This window comes from Sciurus vulgaris (assembly GCF_902686455.1).
Source record: "Sciurus vulgaris genome assembly, contig: HiC_scaffold_155_arrow_ctg1, whole genome shotgun sequence".
NCBI classification, from domain to species: domain Eukaryota; kingdom Metazoa; phylum Chordata; class Mammalia; order Rodentia; family Sciuridae; genus Sciurus; species Sciurus vulgaris.
The window spans coordinates 1,400,033-1,426,357 of NW_027632898.1; the positions used below are offsets into that span (position 1 = coordinate 1,400,033).

The window sequence follows — 26,325 nt, forward strand, 5'->3', positions numbered from 1 at the left end:
CCTGGATGTTGTAGTCAGACAGGGTGTGCCTGTCTTCTAGCTCTGAGCCAGCAAAGATCATGCACTGCTGCTAGGGAGAGATGAATTCCTTGTGTCAGAGGTGCGATGTAGATCTTCATGAGGACTCTTACCAGTAAGACCATCAACCTGGAGGTGGAGCCCATTGACACCATTGAGAATGTCAAGGTAATGACCCAAATGAGGATGGCAACTCCCTTAAGCAGCAGAGGTTGATGTTTGCTGGCAACAGTTGGAAGACTGGTGAACCCTGTCTTACCTGAACATCCAGGAGTCCACTGGCACCTGGTTCTACACCTTAGAGGTGGGATGCAGATCATAATGAATAATCTGACTGGCATAACCATCAGCCTGGAGGTGGAGCTCAGTGACACCAATGAGAATGTCAAGGCAAAGATCCAACACAAGGAAGGAATTCTTCAAACCAGTAGAGGTAGATCTAGCGAAGAGCTGGTAGACAGAACCCTGTCTGACTACAACATCCAAGAGTCCAAACTGCACCTGGCACTTGCCTCAGAGGTGGGATGCAGATCTTCATGAAGACCCTGAATGGCACAACCATCACCCTAGAGGTGGAACTAATTCAGAATATCAAGGCAATGATGCCAGTCAAGGAAGGTACCCTCTCTGACCACTAGAGGTTGTCATTTTCTGACAACAGCTAGAAGACAGTTCACCTTGCCTGACTACAACATCGAGAAGGAATCCACCCTGCACCTGGTGCTGAACCTCAGAGGTGTGATGCAGATCTCCATGAAGACCATGATTGGAATGACCATAATATTGGAGGTGGAAAACAATGACAGCAGAGGTTGATCTAGCAAAGGGATGGAAGACAGAACACTATTTGGCTACAACATCAAGGAATCCACCCTGTACCTGGTGCTGTCCCTCAGAAGTGGGATGCAGATCTTCATGAAGACCCTCTGTGGCTTGACCATCACCCTGGTGGTGGAGTCCAGGAACACCACTGAGAATGGCAAGGAAAATATCCCAGTCAAGAAACACATTTCCTGACCAGCAAAGGGTGACCTTTGCTGATAACAGCTAGAAGACTGGTGCACCCTGCCTGACTACAAATTCCAAAAGGAGTCCACCCTGCACCTGGTGCTGTGCCTCCAAGGTGGGATGCAGATCTTCATGAAGACCCTCAGTGGCATGACCATCACCCTGGAGGTGCAGCCCAGTGACAATATTGAGAACACCAAGGCAAAAATCCAAGACAAGGGATGCAATTTTCTCAATCCATTAAAGATTTATCTCACAAAGATCTGGAAGAGTGTAACCTGTCAGGTTTCAACATCCAGGAGACCACCCTGCACCTGGTGCTGCATCTCAGATGTGGGATGCAGATCTTCATGAAGATTCTGGATGGCAAAAACATTGTTCTGGAGGTGGAGCCCAGTGACACCATGGAGAATGTCAAGGCAAGCACCAAGTCAAGGAAGGCATCATCCTTGACCAGCACAGGTTGATATTTTCTGCCAAACAGCGGGATGACATTCAACCCCTACCAGATGTTGTAGTGAGACAGGGTGTGTACCTGGTGTTTTGTCTCATAGCTGTGATGCAGATCTTCATGAAGACCCTGACTGGGATGATCTCACTCTGGAAGTGGAGCCTAGTGACACCATTGAGAATTGTAAGGCAAATATCTAAGTAAAAACAAGGCAATGTTCCCGACCAGCAGAGAGTGAGCTCACAATGAGCTGCAAGATAGAAGCCTGTAGGATTCCAATATTCAGGAGTCCACCCTGCACCTAGTGGTGCAACTGATGATGGGATGCAGATCTTCATGAAGACCCTGAAAGGCAAGACCATCACTCTGGAGGTGGACCTCAGTGACACTATTGAGAATATCAAGGCAAAGATCAAGAAGACAGCACCCTGTCTTACTCCAACATCTCAGCAGAGTCCACCCTGTACTTTATGTTGTGCTACAGAGATGGGATGCATATCTTCATGAAATCCAGAGATCAAAACCAGCACCCTGGAGGTGGAGCCCAGTAACATCATACAGAATGGCAAGGTAAAGATCCAAGACAAGGAAGGCAATCTTCCTGACCAGTAAAGATTTATATCCCAAAGAGCTGGAGACAGTAGCCTGTCAGATTTCATCATCCAGGAGTCTACACTACACCTGGTGCTGCATCTCAGAGGTGGGATACAGATCTTCATGAAGACCATGACTGGCATGAGCACCGCCCTAGTGGTGGAGCCCAGTGACACCACGGAGAATGTCAAGGCAAGATCCAAGTCAAGGAAAGCATCCTCCCTGAAAAGCATAGGTTGATCTTTGCTGGAAAACAGCTGTAAGACACACCCAGTGTCACTACAATATCCTGAATGAGTCTACTGTTTTCCACCAATTTGCCAGCAAAGATTGACCTGTGCTGGTCAGGGAGGATGCCTTCCTGGACTTGATTCTTGCCTTGACATTCTCCATGGTGTCACTGGGCTCCACCTCCAGGGTGATGGTCATGCTAGTCAGAGTCTTCATGAAATTCTGCATCCCACCTCTGAGGTGCAGTGTGGACTCCCCCTGGTTGTTGTAGTCAGACAGGGTGTTCCTTTCTTCCAGCTCTGTGCCAGCGAAGATCAACCACTGCTGCTTGGGGGACATGAATTCCTTTTCACAGAGGTGGGATGTAGATCTTCATGAAGGCCCTGTCTGGCATGACCACCACCCTGGAATTGGATCCCAGTGACACCACTGTGAAACTTAAGGTAAAGATCCAAGAAGAGAAAGGCATTCTCCCTGACCAGCAGACTTTGATGTAGCAAAGAACTGGAAGAAAGGCATACTTTTTCTTACTGCACCATCCAGAAGTAGGCAGGTCCCTGGGATCACGGCTTGGGGTCAGGTACATGCAGAGGTAGGAGAAGAGGCAGGAGGGTCCCTCCATCACAGTTTGTGCAGGACTGTGAGAGCCAGGGTGCTGTCTTGGTACTCACTTCAACAGGTAGCAGGGAGCTATAGAATATGTAAGATCAAGGGAGGGCTAGCTTAGAGCTGTCCTTCAGGATGTCTCAGCTGATAGCAAATATAAGGGTGAACAGTGTCTTTCAGATCATAAAATAAGACTTCCCTTTTTCCTCTCCCTCCTTTTCTTACCTCCATAAATATTTCATGAGCATCTACTTTGTTCCAGGCCCTGTTCCATAAGATGCAGATTGAGCACTTACTTACAAGCTTTCATTGAGTGTACAATACAGTCTGGGGAGATGTTGATAGATAACATATCTCAAAAGGGCCAAGTGCTATGGGGGAAATAATAATAATAATATGGAGAGAGATGGAAGGGGCTCACCTGAGGTGGTGTTAGAGTTGGCTTCTCTGAGGGAATGACATTTGTGCAAAGAGCTGAAGGAACAGAGGATGTAGATGTGAAGGAGAGTGATGATGAGATCAGAGAAAGAACAGGGTCCATCATGCAAAACCTCGTGGCTGCTGAAGTCTTTGGCTCTCACTCTGGGTAAGAAGAGGGCCCTGGGGGAGATTTGAGAAGGGGAGGGACTTGTGCATGTTGGGTATGAATGGGAAGGAATCAAGGACTCTAGGTCATCAGGCAAGAGAGGAAATTTCTGCCTGTTCTTTGCAGAGTTTGATTCTGGAATGGGAAACCCAGGCCCCAGCCTGCACTCCCTGCCAGCAAGGGAGGTGTTACAGAATGCTCCTCCATTGAATGAGTGCAGAACTTCCAAGGGGACATTTTGGGGTCCCCTGAAGGCTGTAGGACTGACTCAGTTCAGCTGCATGCAGCATGTTTGTGGACTGATTGGAGCAGAATTTCTCCTCATGAATAAGGCAGTCCCATCCTGATGTATTTTGAGGGTATTTCAGGGCTCTGGCAGCACAGCTCCTGGGAGCTTGAGATAGTGACGGGATCTCTGGGAGACTTGACAACCCTGGTTCTCAGTGGTGAGGACAGCAGGAGTGCTGGCTTTCTTGCTTCCTTGTGTCTCCTGTGCCATCCAGCTGCATCTCTCTAAGGCAGCTTTGTAGGGTGCTACCTGAGCTGGTGGGAGCATTTTGTCATGGGTTAGCAGGTATTTAAGGACACTTTTGTCACCCCTGTGGGCCTGCAATTGCTAAGACTGCAGAACCCTGATGGGACAGGACTTGCCCTGAGTCCTTGCTCTCAACTCTCTATCCCTAACAACCCAGTTGTCCTAGCAGGTCCCTGTTCCTGCTATCTAAGCAGGTGTTTGCACAGCTGCAGGAGTCTATGCACCTCAGCGCACATGATTGGCTGTTGCCACCCTCTGTGACCAGGCCCTCCCTGTTTCCTCTACTTGGAATTTGCCAAATTGACATTTAAGACTTAAGAAAATTAGGTAGATGACAAGGCTTTGGGAGTCTTCCTCCCCTGCAGGAAAACCAGGTCTCAGCTAAAAACACCCTAAGGGAATAAAGGCCTTTAAAAAACAAATCAGAAACTGAGCCTGTTCTATGGACCCTCTCCTTTAACTTTCCCCATGCCTGTGCAGTGAAGAAAACACCTGCTCTTGTGGATTAGGAAACTGGGCACAGAGATGGCAGGTAACTTGCCTAAGGCCCCAGAGATGATACACTCACCAGTGTTTCACCCAGGGGTCTGAATGAAGGCCTACTTCTCATTGCTCTGCAGCTGAAACCAATGCCCAAATATGGTTGTGACTTCTTCTGGGATAGTGGAGTTGACAAAGGGAAGACTTTGGAATCACACAGTCCTGGTTTGAATTTTGGTTTTGCCCATTTAAGCAGGTGGACCTCTGGGGTGACAGTGTCTTTGCCCCCATACAGCTGTGCTACTGACCATCACAGCTGGACCATCTCTATGCTTGCCTCACCCCATTGGAAGGAAGAGGGATTCAGTCACAGGGGGACGCTTTGATGCCTTCTTGTCACAGATGACCTTGAGATGCTCTCAGAGCAGAAACAGGCCCCCCATGAATATGCTCTGGGCTCAGGGTGCTGCAGCCTGCAGAGCTGTGCTAGAGGATGAATGGAAGGTAGGTTTCTTGATATCCAATGGGAGACAAACTTTCAGTGGGAGCCTCTTGTCTTGGAATAGATTTGCCCTGAACACCTGGGTGAGGGTTTACAGTGTTCTAAATGCAAATGTGGTCAATGTGTTTTTAAATTTTTTTAGCCATATTAGAAGAGGGCAGATCAATAATTTGGTGCTTTTTCTGTGCCTGATGTTCCAGGCATTCAGATCATGGGTGTTCATTAGGGATACAACAGTGGCTTCCACACTAGTCCTGACTGAAAAATGTGATAGCTCAGACCCTAGAAGCCAGAAACTCAATGATACCTGAGTCTTTGAAAGCATTTCCCTGTAATGATTCTCCAGTAAATTATGCTTAATTAGTAAATTGGAATTATAGTAATGTCCATTTATCCAACTTCAATACTAAGTGCTTTACTTTATCTCATTGAATCTATAACTCAGCCTTCCTATAGTGGAGGTAGAGGTAGCAACTCCTCTTTTCTAACAAGGACGTTGAAGCCCAGAGATGTAGGGAACAGAATGAAGGCCGCACACTGTGAAGCATCACAGCAGATTCATCTTCCATAGTTTCAAAGTGCATAAACCCTGATAGAAATAGCTAAAACAATAAACAAAGATAAAGTGAAAAGAGAAAGAAGCTGAGAAGGGGAGTTCTTGGTTCATGTGTCTGGGAATTTTGGGGTGATGCAGACTCAGGCACCTTGCTATCCAGGGGTGCAGTGATGTCATCAGGACACTGCCTCTCTCCATCTTGCAGTGCCTTCTGGTGTTCATGTCCTCTCTGTGGGAAGGTGGCCTGTTGCCTAGAAGCTTTAGAGGCACAATCTGCTGGCTTGGCATTGCAGGAAAAGAGTTTCCCCTACCTAATAAGTATAGTAAAAATCATGGGATTTGGTCTGGCTGAGCCAGCCTGGGTCACTGCTCCTTTGTGCTCAACACAGTGAGATGGATTGCTCTGAATGTTCAAGTCTGGAGGGTCAGAGTCACCCTGTGAGAAAGGAAGGGTCATCAAAAGGAGTCCAGATGAAATGGTGAGAAGCATCTACCTTTGGCAGGCACTTGTCCTACCAATTAGGAAGAAGAGCAGACAAACCTCCCAGCCCTCCTGAGCTCCCATGATTGTCAGGAAATTAGTCAAGCCCTCCAGGCTTCTAGCACATGAGGGGCACAGGATATTAGAGGTGACAGCCTCCTTGCCTTCTCTAGGTATGGACACCTGCAGCCAGATTTTGAGGAGTACCTTTGAGGAAAGAAGTGAGTGGTCTTTGGGCCAAGAGGGAGGGCTTCTCTCTCCAGAGCAGCCACTTGGGGACTATTGTAGGGGATGGCTGGGTGAACCCCAGGTTCCACCCTGTGTGATTTCCAGCAAAGGACAGAGGTAATCTGGGGCTTACCCTGTAAAAGGGACACAGCATGGTGAGGTGGAATTCCAGGAGCCTGAGGAACAGGAGTGAGTGGGGCATTAGAGCCAGGCCCAACGCAGCCAATCCCAGCCAGGATTGCCCACACTTTTGTGTATACAGACTGGGCAGCAATTGTGGGAGTCACCTAAATCCACTTGGGCCTCACAGTTTGGCCTTGACATGCTTGGCCACTCTTTGGGAAGCCAACCATGCAGCAGGCCATGGGAGCTACCAGCTAAAGAAGATGCCCAGCCCTTCATGGCTCCCTGTACACTACAAATGCCACAGCACTCTCTGTTCCATGATTGAAATGTGACTATACCTCTATCCACAAGATATTTTTAGGTCCTGGGACCTGGAAAACCTGAAGCTTCTTAGGAACTTCCTGCTGCTCACCATGCCTGAATCAGAGGTGTCCCTCCATGTTCACAGACTCCTGACACAGCTGGAGAACAGACATCCCAGTGAGTCTGAGCCCTCTGATGATGGGGTGATAACTGAGGGTGTGTGCAGGGAAATCTGTGCTGGTGCCAGTGGGATCTGGCATTTGGTCCCGAGTCAGAGAGGCCTGATGTCCTGTAGCTGGTGGACCCTAGTCTGGGAAGGCATCCTGTTGTGGGGAGAGGGGCTGGGCTGTTTTCAGAAGTAGGGTTCAACTGTGAATTGGGAAAGGCCCAGGGAAAGGCAGTCATGTTGGGGTGTTTCTCCTGCAGCTCTAGCACCACTTCAAGTGAGAGAACTGCCTCCAGCAGCCGTGGCCCAAGTTACCTGCTTACATTTCAGGCAGCATATCACCAAATTTCCTGTGATGGAGGAAGAATAGCCCTCAAACCTGGAGGATGAGCCAACTCCAGCACCATCTGCACAGGGAGACATTGAGCCACCAGTGGCCACTGTGACCCTTCAGGAAGAGAAGGCAGCTCAGCTGTCACTAAGCAAGCTAGAGGACACTGAACATTTTCTTCCATTTGGTAAAGATGGTGATCCAAGCTGTGATCTCACCCATTCCAAGAGAGTCAGTTTTCCTGGCACCAACATAAGTTTCAGGCACCAAAACACCAGAGACAGGAGGTCAAGAAACTATCAGGCCAGCAGCCCTCCACTTCTCCTAGAAGGTTTTCATCTGCCCTAGTCCTATGGTCCTCTATGGCTCCTCCCACCTCCTGAGCATTACCCAGTGCCAGATCCCTACAGCTGACTGCACCCTCCCCTCTGATCTGGTCTACTTTATTTTGCATGTTGTTAAATTTTTCCATTGTTTAGGATGGCATTGTAAGTGTTTTTAATATCAAACATTTTTATTGACATAAAAGTGCTCAATCCATTCACCAGGCTCTGCTGCTAACAGCACTGTGTAGCTGAAGACGGATCCCCATAGAGCACATGGATCCTGTGGGGGAGGACACACACAGGCCATCCATGAGGAGGTGAGCTCAAGGCCCTGGATATGGGGCACAGGTGACTGCCTAAAAGGTGGTGAGGATTTCAGGTTATTATATCTCTTATTGTCATCTGTGATGTTAATTATGTTAACTGCCATGTGGAACTACACGCCTTGTCCACATCATATAGCAAACTTACTGTGTGTGTTCTTATTTCTCCACAGATCATGTCTCGCCATCCTCTTATTCCCTAAGACACAATATGAAAGTTAGACCAGTTGATAACTCAGTAATGGCCTGCACGGTTTAAATCAAAGGAAGAGTCTCATGGTTTGCATGCTACATGACAAGCTGTGCCTCTTGCACAAGTTAGTCCACTGAGAATGCAAAGGAAATGTTCCTGAAGGAAATGAAAGTGCTGCTCTAGAGCATATGTGAAAGAGAAGAAAGTCAAACAGGCTTATGACTGTTATGGAAAAAGTTATCATTGTCTGGAGAAAAGATGAAACACACACATTTCCTTAAGCTGAAGTCAAATCCAGATAAGGCACTAACTTCAGCTTGTTCTAATGTGAAGAGAAGAGAGAAAGTTCCAGCCAATTTGGTTCATGACATTTAATGCAAGAGGCCCATCTCCAGAAATTAAAAGTGCAAGGTGAAGCAGCAAGTGCTGATGGAGAAGCTACGCTCTTGCTAAGCTGTTTGATGAAGTTGTGCTATGGAGTTACTAGGATTCCTCCAAAAGCTCATGGGTGAGACAGTGAAAGAAGGTTTAGAGGTGAAATGATTTGGTTATGAGAGCCTGAACTCAATCAGCACATTACTACCCGGCAGGGATGGATAGGCAGCACACATGGAAGGAAATGTCCTCCACCCTTTCCAAGACTGGAGGGGTTGGTGGCACCTGTGGAGTTGTCCAGTGGCTGTGAAAGAAGTCTGGTTGCAGGGGTGGAAGTGTATAGTGGCCATCCTCAGCTCCACAGCAGGTTCCACAGCAGAGGTCCATATTGGGGGTGTCCAGCAACCATGGATGGTGGATCCACATGCAGGGGCATCCATCTGCAGGGAAGGCAATGATCAGTGAGCCTCGGTGTCCAAAGATGTTTGGCTAGTCCAGTTGTATCTGCAGCAGCATGGAGCCTCAGCCTCAGGCTGGATGGCCACAGCAGTGGCAATGTGCAATCCAGCTTTGGTGTTGGGCATCTGTGGAGGCATCAGTGTCCAGAGTCAAGCCATGGCAGTAGTGGCAAAGGCAAATGACTCTGGAGGTAGCAGCAGAAGGAGAGATGTCTGACTGAGAGTGTCCTTATCCTTTGGTGATGCAAGAGTCTGGTTGCCATGAAGTGGTGGTGGGGGCAGTATTACAGGTGGCCATGTTGGTACTCCAGCAGCTACAGCTCTCCTGGTGACTGCAGTGACAGCTTGGGGTGGTGGGCCTGAGTCAGAGGGTGACTGGAGGCTGGGGTGGCCTCTGCAGTGGCTGCTTCAGGCCCCTGGTCCTGCCCCTGGCAGAGCCTGCCTGCTCAGGAAGCAGGAAACAAGAGGCAGTGGTACACAGAAAGCCTCTGAGGACCTTATGCTGCCCATACCAGTGTGCCTCACACTGGCCTGGAGCTCACTGGGTGGCTGCTCACCTCACATCTTGGTTCACCCTGCCCTTCCCTGAGTTGCAGTCTCTGCTGGGGGAGTGGGCCTGCTGCCAGCTGGGACATCCTTTTATTTTTCTTTCAATGTTTGAGCAATAGTTTTTTTTTTTTTTTTACACATTGCATTTCGATTCATTGTACACAAATGGGCTACGACTTTTCCTTTCTCTGGTTGTACATGATGTAGTCACACAATATATAATCATCTATGTCCCCAGGTAATGTTTGTCTCATTCCACCATTTTTCCTACTCCCACCCCAGTCCTCACTTTATTTCCCTCTCCAGAAGCCAATGTTCCTCCAATCTTCCCTTAACCTCCTCCCCCACCCCTGTTATGTATGAGAGAAAACATTTGGCTTTTGGTTTTTTTGGGGATTGGCTTATTTCACTTCACATGATATTCTCCAACTCCATTTATTTACCAGCAAATACCATAATTTTATTCTTCTTTAAGGCTGAGTAATATTCTATTGTGTATATATACCACAGTTTCTTTATCCATTCATCTACTGAAAGGCATCTAGTTGGGTTCCACACTCTAGTGATTGTGAATTGAGCTGCTATAATCATGGATGTGACTGCATCACTGTAGTATCCTGATTTTAAATCCTTTGAGTATAAACTGAGGAGTGGGACAGCTGAGTGCATTTCAAGTTTTCTCAGGGATCTACATGCTGCTTTCCAGAGTGGTCAGACCAATCTGCAGTCCTACCAGCAATGTATGTGTGTATCTTTTTCCCCACATCCTCATCAACACTTGTTGTTGCTTGTCTTCTTGATATTTGAGTGAGGTGAAATCTTAAGGTATTTTTGATTTACATTTCTCTAATTACCAGAGATGTTAACTTTTTAAATATATTTGTTGATCATTTATATATCATCTTCTGTGAAGGTTCTGGTCAGTTCCTTAGCCTATTTATTGATTGGGTTATTTGTACTTTTAGTTTTCTTTTAATTAAATAGAGAGTGTTTATTTCAACATGCTAATTCCAAAAAGAAAATTTGTCTGTGAGCTTTTCACAGATAATTCAAAAAATTTGTTTCATACATATATATAGGGTAATGTCTGTCTCAATCTACTCTTCTTCCCATCTGCACCTGGCCCAACCCTACCCTCACTCCCCTCTGTACAATCCAAAGTTCCTTCATTTTTTCCTACCCAGCCCCCAATATGGATCAGCATCTGCTTATTAGATAAAACATTCAATGTATGTTTATTTGGGATTCGCTTATTTTACTTCAAAAGATATTCTCCAGTTCCACACTTTACCTGCAAATGCCACAATTTCATGCCTCTTTAAGGTTGAGTAATAGTCCATTGTGCATGTGTATCTTATTTTCTTTATCCATTCATTTGTTGAAGAGGACCTGGGTTGGTTCCATAGATTAGTTCTTGTGAACTGAGTGGCTATAAACATTGATGTGGCTGCATCCCTCCAGCATGCTGAGTTTCAGTCCTTTGGGTATAAATCTAGGATTTGGATAACTGGGTCAAATGGTGGTTCCATTCCAAGTTTTCTGAGGGATCTCCATACTGCCTTCTACAGTGGATGCACCAATTTGTAGTCCCACCAGCAATGTATGAGTGTACTTTTCTCCCCACATCTTCACCAACACTTATTGTTGCTTGTAGTCTTGATAATTGCCATCCTGACTAGAGTGAGATGAAATCTTAGGGTGAATTTGATTTGTGTTTCTCTAATTACCAGAGACTTTGAACTTTTTAAAATATATTTGTTCATCGCTTGTATATCTTCTTCTGTGAAGGGTTTGACAGTTCCTTAGACCATTTATTAATTGGGTTCTTCATATTTTTGAATTATCAAGAACTTATGAAAATATACACCAAAAATACAAAGAACCCAAACAATAAATGAGCTAAGAACTGGGGCAGCCTTTGAAGAGGACACCCACCTTCCCCAAACCCATTTTCCCTGGGCTGTGGTGGAGAGCAGCAGTGGGGGTGGGCCAGGTGACTAGCAAATCCTCACCCTCAAATTGAATCCCTGTGGATGGAGGAGGGTGGAGGGCAGAGGTGGTGGAGGGAGCCCTCAGTCTTGGTCTTCTGCCACCTCAGCTGCAGAAATGCCATTTGAGGATGGAGATCTCCTAAGTCCCACCAGCAATGTATGAGTGTGCCAATGAGTGTAGGGGTGTTCTGTTTCCACAGCCCCGTGGGTGTGGTTGGGGAGTGTGGGGGTCCTCTGCCAAGTCACCACACCTGGCAGATGACCTAGTTCCCCTGCAGAGACCTTAGTGGGGGATTGGTCCAGCAGCCACCTGGTGGGTTCATGGCCAGTGCAAGGTGCTGAGGTGTGGGCAGCATAAGGTCCTCAGCAGCTGAGTTCCTCGGCTTCCTGGGTCTTGCTTCCTGAGCAAGTGGGCTCCACTAGGAGCAAGGCCAAGGGCCTGGAGCTCCCACCACTGGGGCGCCCTAGCTTCTGGTCACCATCTGACTCTGAGGACCACTGACTCTCACCCTTGCCATCACTGCCAGCCTGGAGCTCCTCGCCACAGCCACTGGCTCCCCACATGGCTGCTGGATGCTACCTTCACCATCACTGTAGCTGGACTCCTGTCACCACAGCAGGATGAAGATGCTCAGGGCTGGATGCCTCTAAGCCACTGAACCTGCTTCTGGACTCTTCTGGGGCCCCTACTGGGTCCAGTACCAGACTTTTAAACCACAGCTGGACACTGGTGTTACCCACCAAAGCCCAATGTCAATGTACTTGACCCCACACCTGACACCTGATGCCAACCCCCATGCAGCTATGTGTTGCTGCTACCAGCACCAGACTCTGGAGCACCACACTGCTGCCACAAGACTGCAACATGAACACCAGACAGTGACACTCAGCACAGGAAAACATCATCACAACTGCAGCCAGCTACTGGCAGCACTGCAGGGCAAAAATGCTCATGTCTGGACACCTCTGTCGTCCCCACCATAACTTCTGTCTCTTCTGTTGCCTTCGTCACTGTGACCATGCTGCAACTGAACTCCCAAACTGCAGCTGGATGCTGACACCTCCAGAGACGCCCTGAGGCCAATGCTCCTCTCCTGACCATGGGTGCATAACACCCTATGCCCAAAGCAGCTTCTTGTTGCTGTCGATGCCACCACATGATGCAATCCCATGATGTAGTCACTGCAGTGAGTCAATCCCAGGGCTGCTGTTGGCTGCCCAAGACAATAGAAGTTGAAAGATGGGCATTCTCCATCACAGTCACCTCACTAGTGTCCACTGCATGTGGCTTGCCTTTTGTCACTCAGGACCAGCTACCCATCCTTCTGGGCCCTTGAGGAGTTGGGGTGCCAACTCAGGGAGCTCATCCAAGGAAAACAAGTGAGTACTTTAAATAAAGGCTGCAGTCCTTACAGCAGGGAGAAGGGGCTAGGTGGGTCCATGGTGAGGGGTAGGGGTGGAGCCTGGGGGCTGCTGGCCAGGTGTGGCTCTTGACCCATGGGGTAGGCTGGAGAGGGATAGCTGGCTTCTTTGAGAGCCCAGTCCTGGGAGCATCTTCAGTTCTGATATTTTCTCCTGAGTTTCCCTCCCCATCCCCTTCCCCTACCACCCAAACTCCTCCCTGAATGGGTTCCTGGGTTGTGGAGACAGGGCCATCTGGACACTGGGTCTCTGGACAGCACTGTGAGGTCCAGGTACATTGAAGCACTCTGGTGACAGCCAGACATGCTGGACTCTACATACGTGAACTTGGAGAAAAGCTGCCTTTTTGGAAAAAACCCTCTTAGATCTACCAAATTTTTGACTGACTATGGCTTCTTCCAAAAATTTATCAACAAAGAAAATATAAGTTAGCATGTTTTGTCTTGCTAAAGGGTAGTGTGAGGAGAGGCAGAGACTTCAGGGTTGGTAGAGATGGATTCAAATCCCTCTTAACTGGGTGACATTGACCAGGGTACAGAACTAGGTAAACCCTTGGTTTTGCATATGGTAAAATAAGGATTGTGAGGATGATAAGCCAGGGGTGAATTAAGATGTTGAGCACCACTTCAAATTGGGAGCCAGGTAGACATTCAGCATTATTTCCATGCAGAAAAATATTCTGAGATTAACGGTGACACACTTAGAAATGCACTTTTGGAAGACAACTGACCTGTGAGTTAGGGGGTTGAAATTCACTTCACATATTTAGATCAAATAATAATATGTGGAAGATCATAAGTGAAAGCATAAAGTTAGGTCAGGCTCATGAAACCATAGGCTGATTTCAATTTGCTGAAAGTTACATTGGGTTAAATCTATGTAGTTTAAGCCTCCTGGGATATCCCCCTCCTCTTGCACACACATGGTCCAAAATATGTCACTCTCCTTTACAATGTCACCAAATATATCAATATATGTATATACATGTATACAAATACACATTTTTATTTTGCTCCCTTTGGGTCCATTTTGGGATCATTTGAAATCAGAATCTCTTATTTGCACATATGTTCTTTTTCAGCTTCCCCCCTTAATTTGCACCCCTTCAGCTGACCATCAGGAAGAAGGAAACACCAGACAAGCTTGAGGACCTGAAGTACACCAGCTCTACTCTAGTCACTCTGGAAGTTGACCAGCCTGTGCACACCCAAAGCTTGAGGAAACAACCAACCCTGCTTCAGTCACTTGGGGGTTGACTGGTCAATGCAAGGTGGAAGATAAACTAACCAACAGGGAAAATGGACAGTTACATCTTCTAAGATGGTGCTCACACTGTGATCATCACCACCCATTACTACTGTCATCTATATTGTACTTTCCTTGGTCTTCACTACAGGACTGAGAACAATCAACCACATCAATATCAGGAAACTAGCACATGTACCAGTTCAATTCTGAAAGGCCATCGAGACTTGGGATCTAAAAAAAAAAAAAGCTGACTTGACATAGTAGGGATTATGCTGTTAACTTATTTTTTGCTTTCATGTATATCTTCCCTTTACATTAAAACTATTGGGTCTACTATATCTACACCAGAATCATGAGATTTTTTGGCCTTAGCCACTCTGGATTGCTCGAGTCTAAATAAACCTGTCTCCTGCAAGTTTCTCCATTGTCCAACCTCATCTGTCATACATCAAAGACTGCTTGAAATGCTAAAATGTCCCCATTGTTGAAGGGCACACAGAAACAGTTTCTCTGACTCTGCCAGAATATGAAATCTATGCAAAGTAATTAAACACACACAAAAAAGGGAAGATTACACTCTAGTGACCTTCTGGAATTTAGTCAATGTTGCGTGGTAAAACTTGCATACATAGATTGAATTGCCCTGTTATACCACATAAAGGTATAAAAATGATACATCCAAATAAACAGTTTTTAATCTGGGGAAAATGTGTTTTGTGAGAAATCTGAATGCCTTGTTTGCACTTTGTGTTTTCTGATATTATGCTAATATATTAAGCCAGGGCCAAAGTCACCATAGGTGTGGAGGGAGCAGATCAGGGAGAATATGTGTGTGATTCCATGGTGCTGGGGATGCTGCAGGTCCTCACTGGGGAGATGGGTGTCAGCCACACTCGTAGTACAATTCATCAACTTCCACGGATATAGTTCTTGTACTTTCCATATGTATTTTATTTCAGAAAGTTCACACACACATAAAAAGAGACCCACCCCTCACCCTCAGTCCTGTCCTGTTCTTCTCAGGGCACTGGCCTCCTCATGTGTTGCCCAGATCATCTTAGTGTGGAAAACTGGGTTGGGAGCTGCCAGGGTCTGAGGACAAACCATCAGGTGGCCCTGGCTCAATGAACCATTGAATACCACTTTCATTCTTTCCCCTGGGTTGCCCATCTTCCCCAGTACTGGCATCCCTTTGCTCCATTCCCCATATTCTGTAGGGTGTTTGGCTCTGTTGACCTGGGAACCTGGCTCACTGGCTCTGGCAGGCCTGCCAGGGCTGGTGTTATCTGTCCAAGTGTGTTCCTGTAAGAAACACACTTTGTCTATGGTGAAGCAAGCACCCCAGCATCCTTGGCTAATGGAACCTCTGGTGTTGCATCTTTAATATTCATTCATGTATGTGGTCATCTGCCCCCTTACTTGCAGTTGGGAAGAACTATGTGTGAGGATCAGTCATATAACATTGGGAGCTCCATCTCCATGTCAGGCACCTCATTAGGCATGTAAGGCCTGAATGCATGTCCTGCTGGAGAAGACAGGTGTGAGAAGACAGATTCATGTGATGAATGCTGCAGAGCAGTCTGGCCTGTGGGAGACAGCACTGAGCAAGGCAGAAAAGGGATCCCTAAAGAAGTGATGTTTATATAAAAATCAATAAATGTAATTATCACATCAATAGACTTAAAGATAAGTGTCATATGATCAGCTCAATAGATGCAGAAAAAAACATTTCATGAAATACAGCAGCCCTTCATCCTTGAAATAGTAGAAGAACTAGGGATAGTAAGAACACACCTCAACATTATAAAAGTTGTATATAATAACCCCCAAGGCCAACATCATTCTAAATGGAGAAAAACTGAAAGCATTCTCTCTAAGAACTTAAACAAGATTGTAATGCCCATTTCACCACTTTTATTCCACATGGTCTTTGAAAGTCTAACCAGAGCAATTAGACAGGAAAAGAAAATAAAAGGTATATGAATAGAAAAAGAACTCATACTATCATTATTTACTGATGGCATGATTCCATATAAGACCCAGAAATTCCACCAGAAAACTTCTAGAACTAATAAATAAATTCAGCAAAGTAGCAGACTGTAAAATTAACACCCATAAATCAAATGCATTTCTATACATCAATGATGAATCCACTGAAAGAGAAATTATAAAAACTAGCTCATTCAGAATAGTTTCAAGAAAAATAAAACATTGGGAATTGATCTAACAAGAGAGGCAAAAGACCTCTACAATGACAACTACAGAACCCTTAAAAAGAAATAGAAGAAGATTTGAGAAGATGGAAAAGAAGATGCTCTTGAATAGGCAGAATTAACATTGTCAACATGGCCATACTACAAAAACAGTCAGTCAGGTTGAATGGGATGACTATTAAAAACCTGATGACATTCTTCATGGAAATAGAAAAAGTAATCATGAAATTCATTTGGAAAAATTAAGAGGCCTAGAAAGGCTAAAGCAATCCTTAGCAAGGAAGGTGAAGCAGAAGTCATCAGAATACCAAACCTTATATTATACTGCAGAGATAGAGTAACGAAAATGACATGGCATTGGCACCAAGACATGAACTCCAATGGTACAGAATAGAAGACACAGAAAGAAATTCAGATAAATATGGTTATCTCAAACTGGACTAAGGTGCCAAGAACATATATTGGATAAAAGACAACCTGTTCATTAAATGGTGCTGGGAAAACTGTAAATTCATATGTAGCAAAATGAAATTAAACCCATATTTCTCACCCTGCACAGAACTCAACTCAAAGTGGATCAAGGACTTAGACACTAGAACACAGACACTGCACCTAATGGGAGAAAAAGCAGGCCTAAATCTTCACCATGGTGGCTTAGGAACTACTTCCTTAGCAAGGCCCCTAAAGCATAAGAAGTAAAATCAAGAATCAATAAATGGGATGGATTCAAACTAAAAAACTTCTTCACAGCAAAGAAAATAATAATGTGAAGGAGAGCTTAAAGAATGGGGGGAAATCTTTACCACCTGCACCTCAGATACAGTATTCATCTCCAGGATATATCAAAATCTCCAAAAGTATCACAGCAGAAAACCAAATAACCCAATCAATAAATGGGCAAAGGAACTTAAAAGACACTTCACAGAAGAAGAAATACAAGTGATCAATAATATATGAGAAAAGGTTCAACATCTCTAACAATTAGAAAAATGCAAATCAAAATCACACTGAGATTCTATCTCACCATAGTCAGAATGGCAATCATCAAAACTATAAGCAATAAAGAATATTGACAATTATGTGGGAGAAAAGTACGCTCACACTTTGCTGGTGGGACTGCAAGTTGATGCAAACACTATGGAAAGCAGTATGGAGATTCCTCAGAAAACTTGGAATGGAACCACTATATGACACATTGGGATATATGACATATATCCCAATCCTTGGTTTACACCCAAAAGATTTAACATACAACAGTGACACAGTCCCATCAATGTTTACAACAGCTCCATTCACAATAGCTAATCTATGGAACCAAACTAGATGCCCTTCAACAGATGAATGGATAAAGCAACTGTGGTGCATATATACAATGGAACATTACTCAGCCTTAAATAATGAAATTATTGCATTTGCTGGTAAATGGATGGGGTTGGAGGACATTATGCTAAGGGAAATAAGTCCATCCCAATGAAGCAAAGGCCAAATGTTTTCTCTAATATGTGGATGCTAATTCACAATGGGGAAGTTGGTTAGGGACAAATGGAGATACTTTGGATTAGAGAGAGGGGACTGAAATGAGGGAAGGGTATGAGAGTAGCAAGAATAGGAGAATATATTGGACATTAATACCCTATGTGAATATATGATTATACAACTGCTGTAACTCTACATCATATACAACCAGAAGAATGAGAAGCTATACTCCATTTATCTATGATGTGCCAAAATGTATTTTATACTCATGTATAACTTATAAGAACAAATGTAAATCTATTTGAGCACACTGAAAGAAAAACACCTTTAAGTGGCCATGGACCCTATATTCTGTACCTATGAACCAGAAGAACTAGTTGACCCTCCTTGTAGGAAGTCCACTGTGTGTACAGGAAGCAGAGGCTTGGTATGATGTTGCTGGAGGGATTTCAACTACAGTTGCCAAACCAAGGGCTGCAAGCAGTGCGTAGGCCGCAGAATTTGTATGAGTCATTGAAAATTGAGTAGAGACTCATTTAGAAACTTACTGCTGGTGTTCATTCTCTACACCAGCCTCTGATAAACACTGTGGCCCATCAGAGTCCATGTGTGGCATTGATAGCATTATATATTATTGGTAGACTTATTCATTTTCTATCTTTTGAAATACTATATATATATATAATATATTTTTTGAACTCACTAAATCAAAATAATTAATTCTTATTACCTATTTAATTACCTAATAACAAAAATGATGAAAACAGAAAGTGCCCCTAATTTGTTAAACCTCAGTGGGAACCACAATCAATAGCAGCAGCAGCAGCACCAGCACTGTATACACACAGACACAGTCAAACAAATGGCCACTTTAACAGGTCAGGTTTGAACTCCAGATTTGTAAACCTGAAAATGTACTTGGGGGGTCTAGGAGAAAAAAAAAAAAAAAAAACTTCTGACCTCCTCGTGGTTCTTCTTCAGGTAGGCCAGTTCCTCAGTCAGTTTCTCATCCTGCACCTCCAGGTCAGCTCTGGTCAGGGTCAGCTTATCCTGCACCTTGCTCAGGCCACTGATGTCAGTCTCCATGGTCTGGCATAGAGCCAGCTCATTCTAATACCTGAAAATTAGTTTAGAGATTCAACACAATGATTTGGACAAGGCCACTGCCATCTTCAGAGCTATTTGTTGCATGAATCTCTGGAACTGTTTTGAAATAGCAGCATTCTAGAGTGTGATATGATTCTGTGGCTCCTTTCCATTCTTTCTTCCTTCCTATTTACAGTATCAAAATTAATTGTTCAGTTGAAAAGAAGAAAAGGGAAAAATTATGAGATGATGCTTTTGTACCAGCAAAGAACCCTACTAGCACCATGCATCCCAGGAAGACATCCCCCTTGGCTGTCTGCTGCAGCTAGGAACAACAGCAGCCCCTATCTCTGGGTGCAGTTTCTAATGATTTTCTAACCACAATTGAAAATTAAATAATAGTTACTCTTCTTGCTTAATTTTTTTCATGATTTATTTAATTAAAATCCATACTTCTTCATTAGCTTTGCCAAGATTTTACAGTAGCAGGACTATCACCCTTGCAACTTCCAGTGTGGAAACTTTGTAATGCAAAAAGTCTGTATTCCTAACATCTGGAAGGATGGGATGTGGAAAAGGAGATGAAAATATAAAAATAAGTGGATGGTTAATCTTTTAGTTGTATGTGCCATCAGGAAAACAACCGTTTCAATTAACCCCTTGTCAAAAGCATTATTAGTTCATTTTGATACATTGAAAATTCAAATTTAGGATAGTAGTAGAATTAGCATGTTGAACTGTGAGTCCTTACAACTATGCTGATTCATAGACTTCAGGGTAAGCAACTTATTTTAAGAATGTGATTTGTGGGGTCCGCGCAGGGAGTCGGGCCCCGGGCCGCCACCGCCACCTTGACCGCTGCCGCCGCCATCGCCTAGTTCTTCTGCCCCCGTCATGGCCGAGGAGCTGTCCGCGGCCACGTCCTACACCGAAGATGATTTCTACTGCCCGGTCTGTCAGGAGGTGCTCAAAACGCCCGTGCGGACCGCGGCCTGTCAGCACGTAACTGACAGGATTTCCGGATATTGAAGTGATAGTTTCCCTTTGTGTTACCCTTCTGTTCATTATTACTCGGTTACTACAAGAGTGGAGTTTCTGTAGAAAATGTTTCCTGACTGCAATGAGAGAAAGTGGAATACATTGTCCCCTATGTCGTGGAAATGTGACTAGAAGAGAAAGCGCATGTCCAGAACGGGCCTTAGATCTTGAAAATATCATGAGGAAGTTTTCGGGTAGCTGTAGATGCTGTGCAAAACAGATTAAATTCTATCGCATGAGACATCATTATAAATCTTGTAAGAAGTATCAGGATGAATATGGTGTTTCTTCTATCATTCCAAACTTTCAGATATCTCAAGATTCAGTAGGGAATAGTAATAGGAGTGAAACGTCCACATCTGATAACACAGAAACTTACCAAGAGAGTACAAGTTCTGGGCATCCCACCTTTAAGTGTCCCTTGTGTCAAGAGTCAAATTTTACCAGACAGCGTTTACTTGATCACTGTAACAGTAACCACCTATTTCAGATAGTTCCTGTGACATGTCCTATTTGTGTGTCTCTTCCTTGGGGAGATCCTAGCCAGATTACTAGAAATTTTGTTAGTCATCTAAATCAAAGACATCAGTTTGATTATGGAGAATTTGTGAATCTTCAACTAGATGAAGAAACCCAATATCAAACTGCCGTTGAAGAATCTTTTCAAGTAAACATCTGAAGCCTGTAGACATCTCTGCATCTTTGTACCTGCAAGTGCCATCTTTAAGGGGAAAACTACATGAAGTCACCGTTTCAGCAACTTGATGTGTATATTAATAAAAGTAATTCAGTCTATTGTTTTAAATTTTTTAATTGAAAAATAAAGGTTGGGCCACCCAAAAACTTTATCCTCTTGACAAGTTAAAAAATGACAGTTATGACATTACTTTAAAAGGATAAAAAGGATTGTATTTCACTAAGGTAGTAGTGAAAAGGGAATCCCTGTTTTACTTTTATCTTTTTTTATATTACATATTTTTGAATTTTTCATTATTATTATGTTGCTTTTGAAATTTGGTGCAGTTTCTCCTATTTATTGTACACAGGTATCACACAGTAGCAAATTCTGAAAGACGTGATTGATATAAACTTAACAAATCTGAGCCAGTTGTCAGAGTTGCAGAATGAAAACTTGAAGTGCTAAATGGAAGAATCCAAAGGAAATTTTTTAAACACAGATTATAGCTGAAGTATTCAACTATAAGAAAATTGTATTTATATAACATTTAGTATTTTTGAAGACTAATGAGATTTCTTTAATAATTTTAACTCTTTAAAAAGTAAAAGTTCATTGTAAAAACATTTCCTTTTTGCTATTAGAAGGAAATATCAAGAGAAAAATTTATTTCTTTTGGGTAGTTGGTAATTCAATCTTGTTTGTTTGACTAATTTGTGAGCTGAAGTACTAAGCTGAATAACAGTGGTTTTGCCACAGAATTTTCAATAGCCAGTGTTTCTCATTAGCTAAGATGAAACTTAGTAAAAACTTTCAGTTGGTGATATTATATTCTACAGATATACTTAAATGAGAAATTTAAAGAAATTCAAAGCTAAAGATATATATGTACATACACTTTTGTGTATATATACATAATATACATACATATACATATATATCTTTGCATGCAGTTTGTCAGGCTATACATAATTTTTATTAAGGATTTAAAAATGAACAAGCAATATAGGATTGAATTATCTGATTTGATTAAAATTTTGTATATCACCAAATTTTTTAAAAGCAGTCAAATGCTAAGTGGTATAAGTTGGTTGCTATTACACCTTAAAAATTGAGTTTACACACAATTACCTGTTGTTATGGTGCTCATTTGTTATTCTCAAAAATAATGCGTGGCTATGATGTAGTGAAAAAAGATTTTACCAGCCACAGTTTCACTACTTTGTAGTCAAAACTAAGTTTGTTCTTAATATTCTGTAATGGGAATCATAAAGTATTTTATAGAAGGGCCAAATCACAGAAAAAAAAGGATAAAGTTAATTCACTGACATTCCATACTAATATATACAATGTTTATGCTTTCTTTAAAATTACTAAAAGATCAAAATCTCAGTAGTTTGCTGCTAATATATACATATATTGTATAAAAAGGTATATTTTGGTTTTCTTAAAACCCTTGTTGACTTTTCTACAGTGAACATTTTTTTAAACTTGATTTAATAAAAATGTTAATTTTGGAAGTGAAGTTTTGTAAAAACCTTTTTCAGTCAAACAGCAATGACTTTATTCATAGATAGTAATAACAATCACACAAAAAGCCATACATCTTAATGCCTTTGTTCTGTTATTCTAAGAGTGATGTTTACTGTATGCTTTAACATTTTCTCTGCAGTTAACATGAGTATAATTTTAAGAACAACCGTATGAGTTCTTTTTAGAAAGGTACTTCGACCAGGGGTTTTTTTTTTTTTTTTTTTTCCAGTTTAAAGCAATAACTTTAGTAGTAGTTTCTTTCAAAGTTTAATATGTCTGATATGTCAATCTAAACCATTCTGAAATTTGCAAACTTCTTTAAAGGAAAGTTGTAGAGGTCATCTTGATAAATTGTGTTTTGAAGTTTTGTGAATGAGTTAAATATTAATAGTCTTGTGTGTTTTACATATAAGATTTTTCATAAGGAAAATATTTACTTTGGTATTTGCTTTTCTCTGGGAACTCAAGTGTTGGAAATAATTGTTTAAAATCTCCCCTCCTTTGTCAGTGGGTTGAAAATAGGGATAAACCTGTACACATTTAATTCATGGAAATTAGGTTCATGGGGAAAAGTTCTTATTTTAAATATTTGTCAGGATAAAGGAGGGAAACTGTATTAATACTGATACCTAAATTTCACGATACCACTTAGGAAAGCCTTTTCTCTCAGCATATTACAGTTTATGTTGTTTGTTTAAACAGAGTCTTATTTGAGATGTATTGCTTTATTTTTCAATTAAAAGTGGTTTTCTCCTAAAAAAAAAAAAAAAGAATGTGATTTGTAATGTAATGTGAATTATGTTTGATTCTAATTATTTTTAGAATGAATGTCTTCTGTGCATTTTCCAAAATACCAAATGTATGGAGAATGTGAACTTCAGAAGATCCAAAATATTTGCTCTTGATGGAGGCAGGAAAATGGGGAATAAGAGAACCTGGTAGGAAAGGTCAGCTGACACCCATCTGTTCTACTCACTTCATTCTGAAGGCCTCATCAGGCAGTCTTGAATTGTCAGTCTGCAAGATGAGCTGGGCATTTCCAATGCTGGCAGAAATGATCTGGCAAATTAAAGTGAGACATAGAAAATAAAGTCCTAATATGCTAGTAGTTTACAAATATATTTTTGACACAAAATTCTAGTGGTAATATTAAATGCTGTTTATTAAGAATTTTAAAAAAAACTGAAGTGAGGTTTAAACTATGTCCTGAGGATGCAAAAACAAGAGATGATAAAGCCCTTCACAATTTCCAGTTCTGACAACAACCCTTTAAGATAAGTACTAGTGTTCTCATTTTATAGAAAAGGAAACTGAGGTTCAGAGAAGTCACCCAGCTCACATGTGGCAGGAGGAGGACTCAAGCTCCAGGCTGCATGATGCAAAAGGCAGTAATTGAAGAGGATGTTGTCAGTCATGGCCAGGAATTATGGTGACATCAGTGAAAAGTGCCTGTGCAGGCTCAAGGGAGATGCTGACAGAAGTGATAAGATGTAAGGGATGGGTCTGTCAAAGATGACTCCCTGTTTCTGCCTTAATCAATGAGGTGGTCAGTGATTAACACTTACCAAGGTGTAGAAAGGGAGGAGCATGTTTGGAGAAAAAAATAATTTATCTAATTTGATACATTTTACTTCAGTAAAAACAAAAACAAAAACAAAACAAAACCTGGCAGGGTGAAGGACATTTTCAGCCTGGCTTGCATTGCAGGGTACTATATACATATAAAAATTCAGACTCTGCAAAGACACTCTATTACTCATTTGTTTTTGTAACATTAATGCATATGCCACTCAAAATCTTAAATACAATCTCAAAGAAATGTATATCCTAAACAGCAAGTTCTTAATGGATTGTGAGAGCAAAACATTTGAACAGTGATGAGGGGCAAAGAAAGCTTACCTTGTTCAGTGACTGGATTTATCATAGCTGGCAACTCAATGCTAAGTGAAGTTTTTAAGACAGGCTTTGATTTACTGCAGTAAGCCAGGAGGACTGCAAAAAGAGTCACCACCTAAGGACTAAGCAGTGCTTACACACTCCTCGCTCTAAATGCTGGCACAGCCGTAGCATCAATTCTAGGGAAAGGAGCTGAGCTCAGGGACAGTGCAAGGGGACTCCACCTAGGTTTCGTTTTCATAATTAATGTTGCTAAGAACACATAGAGGGTCACTCAGGGAGGAGGTGGAGGACGCCCTGGAGACTGAGAGCTCTGCCCTTTGGATCCCTGACCTGTCCTTCTGTCCCACCCCAAGTCCCTCCAGGGTCCAGCCTGCCCCGCCACCTCCGCCACCCCACCCTGCGCTGGCCTGGTGTCTCTGGGTCCCCAGTGCAGTGGCCTGTCCTGTGAGCCCCAAGGTCCCCGGGGACCTCACCGCCCAGCCTGGCATACCTGGCATACTTGGAGGACGGGCGCCGCCTCAGGAAGCCCCAGGCGCCTCAGCCTGGGGCACAAGTTCCTGAGGCCCCGTGAACTTGATGTGGGTCCCTGGTCGCCCCCCGGCTCCTGAGGCAGCGCGCTCCCTGAGGGTCCCTCGAGCCCAGGAGCGCGGCGCGAGCCCTGGGAAGGGCGGGAGAGAGGCGGCCCTGGCTTGCAAGAGGGCTCTGCGTGGGAGCCAGAGCCGCTGTGAGGGGTCCGCCTTTCAGAGGAGCGTTAACGGGCCACTCGCCTCTGCTTTGCATATTCATGAGGTTGAGCTCCACCCCCGCTCCTGAAGCAGCAGAGAGAAATACATTAGCCATGAGAAGGCGTAGGCCCCGCCCAGGAAGGCCAGGCTCTTTTTTTTTTTTAAGGTTTTTTTCTTTTTTTTTTTTATTGTAAACAAATGGGATACATGTTGTTTCTCTGTTTCACAATAGGCCAGGCTCTTTATTCATGGGGAGATGTAGGCCCCGCCCAGGAAGGCCTGGCTGTTTATTCATGAGGAGGCGTAGGCCCCGCCCAGGAAGGCCTGGCTATTTATTCATGAGGAGGTGTAGGCCCCACCCAGGAAGGCCTGGCTGTTTATTCATAAGTAGGTGTAGGCCCCGCCCAGGAAGGCCGGGCTGTTTATTTATGAGGAAGCCATGCCCCACCCAGGAAGACTGATCTGATTATTCATGAGCCCGAGGGCACCGGTTTGCGGTGCAAGAGGCCTCAGAGTTGGTTGAGATTGAGGCTAGATCCCTGAGGTGAGGGTTATGTAGGGTCTAGGTCTCTGGAGGAAGGGCGCTTGGGCCTCATTAGTCCCAAGGTCTTCATGTTGAATTTTTTTATCTTCAGACTTTAAGTTTCATTTTAAAGTTTTTCGCAGGCATCGAACATTTTCTGAGGAAAAACAAGAAACCCCAGGCTGAGGAGGTGGCAGGAGGGAGGTTGTAGGTGACCTCCGACTTTCCAGAGCAAAAATTCCGCACATTCCCACAGGGAGATGGAGCAGAAAATAGAAATGCAGTGGAACCCCCGCATCCCGCAGTCCAGCAGCTTTAAGACTCACTTTCCAGGTGCTGCAGGGTGGGCCTGGGTGGGACAGACAGCTGTCATTATCCCACCAGGCAGCAGGCTGTGCACTGCGGAGGCGCCTGCGGAGCTTTGGTGTGTCCTTGCCCTGGCCAGGCTCTTGCCATTGGCGTGTACCCCCATAACCAATGCCTGGTGCAGAATAAGGGATGGACCAGGTGGCTGCCAGTCCCCTGGAGTGGCCTGTGCTCTCTCTCACCTTATGAAGCATGTGCCCTTTAATCTCTGTGAACCTCAGTCCTCCACTCAGGAGGGACAGCAGTGTCCTGCAACTCAAAATGTCCAATCACCAAACTGTGTCAGGTGTGCAGAGCACAGATTGGCCCTGCTCATCTGGTGAGAAGAAAGGCAAAGCTCCCTTGTTGCCCTAAAGGGTTTGAGTCTCATTAGGATGAGCATGCATTCCCTCCCCCAGAGCCTCTGAGGCCCTTGACCTGGGAACCATGTCCTGAGGCTTGAGACCCTGCAGGAAGCCTGGCACAGGGCAGTTACCCAGTGAATGCTGACTGAGTAATAAAGTATATGAACAAGGCATTTCAAGGCCAAAAGGGCATGAACAAGTACCCTATTAAGAGAGAGGAAACCATTTACTCTGAATGAGGAAGGTGCAGCAGAATTATTAGGGCCAAATGAACTTTGTTAAACTGGAGAATAATAATTTATCAAAGCAATATTTTGTGTCAGGTCTAAGTCGATAGGTGAACAGAAACCCAAACGTAA

General features: G+C 43.8%; 2 protein-coding genes across 3 annotated transcripts in view; one reads left to right on the plus strand and one right to left on the minus strand.

Moving 5' to 3' along the window:
* Positions 1–24,545, minus strand: part of LOC306652241 (keratin, type I cytoskeletal 47 kDa-like) — a 162,861-nt gene extending 138,316 nt beyond the window's left edge. The window contains exons 1-6 of one of the 2 annotated variants that reach the window (XM_079125255.1): positions 24,508–24,545; positions 23,086–23,154; positions 18,737–18,893; positions 8,705–8,859; positions 8,000–8,050; positions 7,099–7,319 (exon numbers count right to left, since the gene is read on the minus strand). In XM_079125255.1, the coding sequence (XP_078981381.1) occupies positions 8,044–8,050; positions 8,705–8,859; positions 18,737–18,862 (288 nt within the window). In that variant the 5' untranslated portion in view covers positions 18,863–18,893; positions 23,086–23,154; positions 24,508–24,545 and the 3' untranslated portion in view covers positions 7,099–7,319; positions 8,000–8,043. Of the gene's footprint in view, positions 1–7,098; positions 7,320–7,999; positions 8,051–8,704; positions 8,860–18,736; positions 18,894–23,085; positions 23,173–24,507 lie in introns of those variants that run through there. The other variant, XR_013761336.1, reaches the window with a different exon arrangement.
* LOC306652243 (E3 ubiquitin-protein ligase RNF138-like) lies at positions 19,683–22,415 on the plus strand. Its single transcript, XM_079125256.1, has 2 exons — positions 19,683–19,864; positions 19,953–22,415. The coding sequence occupies exons 1-2, from the start codon at positions 19,757–19,759 to the stop codon at positions 20,577–20,579; spliced, it is 735 nt and encodes a 244-aa protein (XP_078981382.1). The 5' UTR covers positions 19,683–19,756; the 3' UTR covers positions 20,580–22,415.
* Positions 24,546–26,325: the final 1,780 nt, after the last annotated feature.